The sequence below is a fragment of the Strix uralensis genome, chromosome 4, assembly GCF_047716275.1.
Source record: "Strix uralensis isolate ZFMK-TIS-50842 chromosome 4, bStrUra1, whole genome shotgun sequence".
In the NCBI taxonomy this organism is placed as follows: domain Eukaryota; kingdom Metazoa; phylum Chordata; class Aves; order Strigiformes; family Strigidae; genus Strix; species Strix uralensis.
In genome coordinates this window covers 32,723,439-32,732,854 of record NC_133975.1, presented here as the reverse complement: position 1 = coordinate 32,732,854, position 9,416 = coordinate 32,723,439, and the positions used below count along the sequence as shown (strand labels likewise).

The 9,416-nt window shown below is 33.3% G+C and overlaps 1 protein-coding gene across 2 annotated transcripts in view; it reads left to right on the top strand.

The window, feature by feature from the left end:
* Positions 1-208: 208 nt before the first annotated feature.
* The window catches only part of SGCZ (sarcoglycan zeta), a 227,807-nt gene continuing 218,599 nt past the window's right edge, over positions 209-9,416 (top strand). For both annotated transcript variants that reach the window (XM_074865069.1, XM_074865068.1), the window contains exon 1: positions 209-403. In XM_074865069.1, the coding sequence (XP_074721170.1) occupies positions 209-403 (195 nt within the window). The remainder of the gene's footprint in view (positions 404-9,416) is intronic.

Genomic DNA, 9,416 nt, shown 5'->3' with positions numbered 1-9,416 from the left:
CAAAGGTTTACTCTAAATTAATGAAAACCACCAGTTTATTACTAAATACCTAGTAAAAATAAAGATGTCATTTACACTGAATGAATGCATCGCTTTTGTGCCCATAGAAACTGATGTTCTATACATTCTCGGGTAATCTTCGGATAATAAAATCTCTGAAAAACAGACCTCTCATTTGCTTACTTACATTTACATTTTTCTTTTTCAGATGACACGAGAGCAGTATATATTAGCTACACAACAGAACAGCCTTCCAAGGACTGAACATCCTCAGTTTTACCCAGTAGGGATTTATGGATGGCGAAAGAGGTGCTTATACTTCTTTGTCCTTCTGCTGTTGGTTACCATGATTGTTAACTTAGCAATGACAGTATGGATTTTGAAGGTTATGAATTTCACAGTGGTAAGTATCACAGTAACTTTGTGTATCCTGTTTCTTGAAATAATTACTTGCAGTTTTAGTTCTCTTTCTTTTACCATGTTACATACAAATCTTGTAATCTTGGATTAAAAATCATACATACTTCTTTGAGTGTTACATCAGATATTTATACTTTTTGTGTATATTCTGCAGTGAGTGGATCTGTGACCTATCTATTCAGATATTTTTCATTAATCTTATCTGCTGAAAATATATCTGGATCTTAGAGTTTTTTGTTTGCCCAACCAAAAACATCATGGTGACTGCCCCAAGCATTTCTTGGTTGCTTGTCACCATTGATAGTAATCAGGAGAAGTTTACTATGTCTGTTCTGTATGGTACTTCTTTTAGGAGGAAGCTGGGTTAGTTAGGTCAACTTAGTGTGGCTTTTTTAGTTTATGTTTTTCTTAGTATTTTTTTAGAGTTTACTGAGCATTTGAACTGTGTTTTACTTAGAGTGGCTGTTTTGTTGTTGATAAGAGTGGGTAGGTGGGTATAAAAGCCACAGGCTTTTATGAAACAGCCTCCATCTGGAATTTTTAAGCAGCAAAGTGTTACTGAGTATGTATTTCAGATGTACACCCGAAAGAACATCTGCGCTCAGTGAAAACTGAACAGCATCTCTCCAGCTGTTCCCAAAGCTGTGTTTGGACAAAGATGGTAGAAGTTCTCAGTAGTTGTCAGTGGAGTAGTGTCTTTTTGTATACCAAAAGAAAATGTAGAACACTCCACAGTTTAAAATAGCAGTGCTTCTGCTAGGATCAGTGTAGTCTTTCTCTGGATTTTGACCTTCATAAGCCATATTTTGATATATCTAGTAATACATTTCTAATTCCTAGGGTTGTAGGACATTTCTGTTCTCCATTAGTTTATTGGATATAAAAAACAGCCAACAAAACCAGCATTAAACATATATCTAAAATTGTTCCATATCTGCTAATGCTCTGTAATGCATAAGGTTATCTGAGATAGTTGCCTGGTGAGATGTATTGTGCAAATACATTGCTATTTCTGAGTTGCCACTAGTGGATGAATATATTGGATTCATATTTTGACAACTGTATGACTTTAATATTAATGTACTGAAGAGTTTGTTAGAAATTGGGGGGGGGGGGATTTGCTTGTTTGTTTGTTTTTTTTTTTTTTTAGCATAATGTGTTTGCAAAACAGGACAACAGAATTTTTCTCTGTGCAGAAGATTGCATTCCAATAAAAATTTGGAACTACTGCTTCCATATCTAGGCAGTGTTTGACCTTCCACGCTACAAGCTAGTATAACACTATCCAGTTTAAAACTCTTACTGTTTGAACATACAATCTGTTTAAAAAAAACCCAGAAAAGATATTTTGAAATTTCTTTTTCCTGTGTGTCACAGTTAGAAAGTTAAAGGTTTATGTGGAATCACTAAATCAGTGCAGGACTCTAGTGCAGGAAACAACGAGATTGTTTCAGCAGTTGTGTTTACTAGTTAGTGGATTGAAGACCTTGAATCAGTAGCTTGAGAGATGTATCTATATGAAATAATTATGCAAATACTGGCTTAATAATTTTACAAAAGTAGTGTTTGAAATGTTATGCACTTGATTCATAAACTCATTATTTCATTACAACAATTCAGAAATCACAAAGTTTATGTGCATCTTTAATAATTCTGAATTTGTTATAAATACATATAAATGGTATGCCACTAACTAGTGTGAGTTAATCTTTAACCCTTCTGTTACAGAATTAAAATTAATTTTGTATATTCACATTTACCATAGGCATATATACCAGTAAGCAATTTGGATATCATTTCTCTTTTGTATGAAAAGCCCCCAGAAAAATTGCATATGCTTGGGAATGCTGTTCATTTTGGAATATCAAATAGCCCTTAACTACCTCAGAAATGAAAATTCCTACTTAATGGTTTGTTATGATCAATCTGTAAAAATTACTGTTTCCAAAGGATTTTGTACTTCAAAAGAATAACAGAAGCATTTTATTTAATAATCATACCACCACCAGATCATTTTTACTCAAATTTATATATAGTATATCCCTATTGACATCAAATTATTAACCATTATTCTTTTAACGGCAAAATATTTCATCCTTTTGTTTAATGAAATGTACTGTTTCAGGACTGCTTTGTTTTTGTCATCCAACTTTTATATAAATTTATGGAATGATCTGTGGTTAAACTTGCAGAAAATAGAATCCGTAGGCATAAAACTGTGGTTTATGACCTGAAACTGTATATCTTAAAGTGTGCACATTTGTTTTACAAAGAAACTGTTAAAAAATATAGTAATTAAATGACATGACGGTAGGTTACTTAATATTATAAAGCTACATGTAATAGCTGTAGACATGTCATATAACTTAAAGCTGAAAGAATGAAAAAAGTCTGTCAGTATTTTTTCTGCTTTTATAAGCACTGTTACTTTGGATCATGTTCCAATCCGTTTTGTTAATTATACACTGAAGAACACCAGTTTTCTTCTGCAGATTCATGGAATGGTAGTCTTCTACTTGGACTAGTTAGTATTCACATCAGTGTCTGTATGGGTTTAAAAACTGATTGCTGGAAGATTCCCATAAAAAAAGTTCAGTAAAATCTTCTTGCTTATGTCCACACATGCACATTTGAGCACCAGTGGGAAATTGTATCAAGTCTGAAGGAGTCACATTCTTAGTGACAGCTGTCTGAAAGTAAAATAATTTAGTTTATGAACCTAAACTTCACGTATTTAAAGAATTCAATAACTGTGAATTTCTTCCATGTGCACTTATATATGTATAATCTAGCCATGACAAAATAATTGTTGAAATTGGACTGCTTTGATATTTTGACATTATTTTAAACTATTTGCTGTTTTAGCATAAGCCAATGTTGAGCTTTTTATAAAAATAATAGTAATTTCACCACTTCAAGGGGTCATGAAAAGCTAGGGCATGGGTTTGTCATTGCTGGCTGACAATTGCATCAGTGTTAATTTCTATTAGCTGTTCACTTTCTATTTTTAACTGTACAGCTGCAGCCACTGGCCAATTGGCACAATAAAAATGTTTCTGAGTTCAATTTATAGATTTTCCAGTTGGAAAAGTTTTCTGAATATAATGACCTTGCATGTAAAATTCACATTCTGAATCTATCCCATGCTCTTTTTATGCACAGAGAGAAGAAACAGGGTCTCCTGTAAGGCCATTCATCTCATAGTAAGACAAGCAATTGAAGTAAATTGTCCTTAAGGATGAATATTAAATAGCTCATCAAAGAAGTAATTAAAAGGAAATATAGTTTATTTGCAGTTGTGTAAAAACTTAAGTACAGGCAAGTAATGCAAGTGTACTTTTATCAGATTAAGTAGTATAGCTGGGAAAGATAGAGAAACTTTCAGGTATGCAATCTCTTCTTCCAGTGTACAATGTAAGACAGAAATTTGAAAGGTAAATACAAGTTACAAATAAGTGCCCTGATATAACATGTATTAGACAAGCAAAACTGAAGATAATTAGTATCTGTGTAGCTGAAGGAATATTAGATGGAGGAGTCAGAGATGTAGTAATACATTTTTTGAAAGATATTCCCCCACTGGTAGCTTGGTGTTACTCTCTAGCGTCTAGTCAGGATCTGTTACCCCACTGTTCGATCATCTGTTTAGAAAGATACATGTGAAAGCATGTAAGAAATTCAGAACAAAGAAATCCCTAAACTTTTCCACTTATAGATGCATGTAGCCATAGCACACCACGTTATGCAGGGTTTATGTGGAAAGTAACCGTTCAGGAGGAGGCTATATTAGAGGAAGATCTGACCTTGAACAAAATGCTCTGCCAATAATTTAGCCCTGAAATAATCCCCAGGCTAAACTCGTCATTGGAATAAAACTCTTTGTTGTCTTGCACACATCAAGTGAATCTACTCTGTCCTGAGTGGTAAGGATAAAATAATTTGACAGCATCTATGATATATTGTCCCCTAATGGAACCATCAAAGTCTCTGAATCACATGCTTGAACTTCAGACTTCATCTATTGTATGAAATGCTTTCCTGAAAAGTAAGCAACTGCTGTCTTCAAGAATGAACTCAACTTTCTTCATGTCTCTTAAGCCTGATCTTCAAAGGAGACATGCAAAACATCTTGGAAAAAGCTGGGAACTAAAATCTGTAGCTTTTGTCAATATAAAAATAATAGACCTAGGAGACTTGAGTTTTATGGAACATTTATAATTTCCTTTCCTTGTGCTAACCTTGCCATTTTTTAAAGGATAGAAAAGAAAGAAATATTTTTTACTGTGCCTGCATTCTTGTCATCATGTATTTGTATGGTCCATAGCATAGGTGATTAGCTTACATTTTCTTTAAATACTTAATCACTTAAACATTATTCTCTGATCTAACTTTTATCTTGTATCATCCTTATTCTAACCTCAATAGAACTATAATTTTATATAATTTATTCTTCATATAGCTGTTAACAAGTAAAGTATATTGACAGTCTGTCAGTCTGATTACTTACTCCCTAAAAGAGATTTACCTTACATTTTTGTCACTAAACAAATACCAGTGTAGAAATCTGTGACTGAAAGGTTTTCTGCAGGTATTTCAAATTACAGATTTAAAATAGAAATTCAAAGTATTCTTACTGCTGTGGAGTTATATTGTGAAGTGACCCGGGGCAACCAGCAGAGAAACCTAAGTCCCCCTCTTGGTGGGGGAGGCATTTAATATCAGTGCATTTATACATTTTCTATTATGTACACAACTAGCATTGATATTGGAATTTACTTGATATTACATTATTCTGTTGCTTATTACATTACGTTGAAGTTTAGAGTTTACAAAAGATGAAAAAATTGTTAATGGTAGGAAAAATGCAAATGTGAACCCCTTTAGTTCTTAGGATCTCTTTTGGGTTGGCCTGTGACTCAGCCACATATCCTAGGATGTATCAGCACCAAATTGTTTTACTGGTTTTGGTTGTACATTTGATTTTGTGTGTCTCCATATTCTGCTTTCCCTTTAGGAATCAAGACTTACTTTGTTACCCCTCTGAGAATGCAGTCACCCAAATCAGATATTTTCTCTTGCTGTAGTTACTGGCAGTGTTGTAGTCAGTTTTGACTGCTGTCATGGCACAATGCTTTCTGTATTGATACATGTTAAACTCCTCTTGCCAGTAGTACCATGGGAATTTCTTTTAAGATCGGGGATAAGACAACTTATCATCTGGGTTGAGACAGTTATTTCTCAAGGGAACTTGAACTTCAATTTGGCTTCAGACATAAACAGAGCATGAACAGCAGTTTGAATTTCCTGGCTAGAATTCACATGCTTCATGCTCACAGTTGAACATACTCAGGTTGCTGGCGGCCCTGCTCCAACTTCATATTGTTTGGACAGCAGGGAGTTTGCAAGATGGTTGAATGTCTGCCAGAAGATACATGTGCCAACTAAATATGATTTCTTTTTATGTGACAACATATATATAATAATGCGGATACACACAACCATTAACTCCTCACTGCATCTTTATAGATTGTCCCTATATTCCTTTAGGAGTTTGACTTTTGGAGTTAGAATCTTTTGGATCTGCAAAAATCTAAATCTGAATGATAATATTTTATTAACATTACTTACAGAGATCAGTAAACACAAGTATATTTTCCTGAGTTTTGGTTGTTCTGCAAGAATGAGAAATTCTTTCAAATTTTTAACTTTTTGGGTTGTTGGGACATGCACACGCACACACATCTGATCTTAATATCCAATATGGAAAAAATATTTTTTTAAAAAATACAATTTGTCCATTAAAACTATAATTTGATACTTAAGGTTTTAGTGGTACAACTAAAGCAACTGTGTTCAACACTTTTATCTAGACTTATAGCAAACTGTCTTGACATACTGCAGATTAAAAAAATAATTTATTTGTGATACTATGATGTTATACTCATTATCCATTTCTCAAAAAGCATGACAATGATATGAGCTGTCAGGTTTCTAAGACTCTTTGATTACCTAGATCTCTTTATTTGATGTTCAAAACAGTATTTTTTCTGTTATCAGTTCAGTTGATTCTGTTGATCTATGAGATGAATATAGTATTTGCCCATGGCAGGTAACACAGTTTCAAGTAGAACTAAGAAAAATTTCTTTTCCATTTCTTAACTAATTTTTATTGAGACATGTCCAATTTGTAGCAGATTGGCATTTGAAATTTATGAAATTGTGTAATAGCTGTACTTATCTCTACTCAAAAATAATGTGGTTGTTTGGCAAACAGACAACTTCTTTCATTTTACAAAGGCTGCAGTTTGTTACTAGGTTTTGAATAAATATTATTACAATTTAAGAGTAGTAGTTGCTGAATATTTAATAACTATGTTCTGTCACATCTACAGATTTCATTTATTTCAATGGCAATCATTTATTGTCAATAATTTATTTTAAACTGTAAATGGTCTCATTTTCAAAATTTGTTATCTCTTGACTAGATAGAAAACTATTTCTCTACACCCTCAATATTTTGGTTTTCAAGAACCTGTCCCATTTTGGGATGAATGCAAGAAAGCTTTTGTTTCCTTTTTGTTTGTTTTTTGTAGTGAGAAAGATCCAGTCCAGAGCAGGCAATATCATTAATTATTAATGATTAAGAGACTTAGACAAGATATCAGAGACCAAGGTTCAAATTCATGCAGTCTCCAATATAGATCATGTCCCAGGTAAGTGTCCTACTTATAGGCTGTTAGTCCTTCTGATTTCTGATGTTCCTTTCTAACGGATACATGACCTCTATTTTTCTATCTTTTAGTCTCAAACAGTAGATATCCTTGTAACAAATTTTATTGAAAATTCCTGTGAAATAGCTGTATATTCCTCAAGAATATTTTCTGCTCAGATTTATAGTTCCATTGAGAAAATGTTTAGAAAATTGTCAGCCAGATAAAATGAGTACTAGAAAACCATACACGGGTGGACTTGCGCACGCACACACACACATGCACAGAGTCTTATTTATGTAATTGGCTATGTTCTCATCTCCTTTTTATGTTACACTGGAAAACAGGAACTTAAGCTTCTTGAATTAACCTGTCAGCTCCATGCATGATTCAAAAACTTGCTCATAGCATGTCAGCAAAAAAATCGTGCTACAAGTTAATTTTACTTGTACTTTTTTATCCCATTTGTTAAGATTCATGTAAAAGCACGACTTTATGGAGCTGGAGGGTATTTTGTAAAACTTGTGTCCTCTTTCATTTGAAGTACAGTGGGTAGGAATGAACTGATTTGTTCTTAATGTCTTTTGAGGTGCGTCACATAGTTGATGTCTTGAGTACGATGAAGAATTCATTTTAAGTATTTCTAATACCATTCTGCTAAATCACTTTTTATCTCATTTTGTATATGTACCTCTTGTATTGTATACCTTCTTTCCTAGCACTTGGGGGGGGTGTGTGTGTGTAATCAATCTGTCAGTGCAAGTACAGTGTAGGTTTCCTTGACTGTATAGTAATTAATGTTTTATGTAATGTAATTAATTTCTGTAAATGTCTGTTACCTCCTTTTTTTTTTTTTTTTTTTCCATTCTTTTCCCAATGAAAGGGAAAAAGTTAAAATCTGTCATGTCACTGTGGAAGGGCAACTAACCTGAAATTAAGGTTGCAATTTCCTCTTTGTTACATACACAGCAAGTTTGCACAAACAGTCAAGCCGCTGTTACACATATTTGGTTAGCTATTTTATAGTACTACGCATCTCATGGAAAGGCATCTTCCTGTAAAAAGTAGGAAGGTATTGTTTAAAACAGTGCCATTAAATAGCACTTCTTAGCAAACATGAATTGCTTTGATTTGATGTGCACGTTACATTATTGATTCTGGATGGCTGAATGCGGATTTTAAATATTTTTTTTCATTCTTGAGATATGTATCTGTACATTTTGGTGTTTATTGTTACAAATTATCTCTGATGAAGAAAAAATGGAATAAAGTTAATTTAACATTTTTATATTTGTTTGGTCATTCAGATTTAATGGCAGAATACTAGCAAAGTTCCCAACAGAAAAAGGGAATAAATACTTTGCACCCTACTTAACCTTGTAAAAATGTGATTTAATTCACTGTAGAAAACAAAAATCTATTTATACAGTAGTTTAAACAATTTCAACCTGACCTTGCAGTGTTTTTGGAAAATTGTACTGTAGTATCCAGAACTTGAATGCTTAGGGAAAACTGCCTATAAACAATGTTTACTTTGTAGAGATGCATTGAGAACATAAAGAGTTATTTGCCTGTACAAGGTCACTGCTTGCTCATTTGTCTTATTGCTTGAGATTTATCATGAAGTGTCAGGACCGATTTAGAAACAGCCTAGGGGACACAGATTCATAACTTGTACCTTCATCCCGTGTCAGCAGTCCTACAGGCCACAGGTAGCTCGCCCCATGTTTCAAAAAAAATGCAGATGGCTACATCTTCTTCCATCATTCACTGCAGTGATTCTGATGTGCATTAAACTATTACTCATGCAATCTCTTATAAGAGTTTTAAAATTCAAAAAGAATAATGAGTGTGGCTATAGAAGCTATAGAAGAGGGCAACAACAACTTCATGTGATAGGGTAGATGACAATGAATATATATATTTATTTTCAGTTTGTGGATGTTTATCTTCTATTAAACAGTAATAATAAGTTTTAGCTGAGTGAACAATGTTTGCTAGACAGCTTATTCTTAATCATTCACTGTGTAAATAGGCTGAAACAAGTATCTCAGAAATTTTTTTCAAATATTTGCTTTCATGAAAATTGAATTAACTTAATTTCCATTATTGGCTTTTAACTGTGTTTGCTTTCCATGTGTATTCTAGCATGACATTAATGTCTGTGGAAAGTGAGATTTTCAAGAGAATATTATGCATAGATAATTTTGAATTCTTAAAGGTTTCTCCAGTAAGCCAGCTCTGACACTTAGATTTGTCCAACTGCGTAACTTGAATCACAGGTGT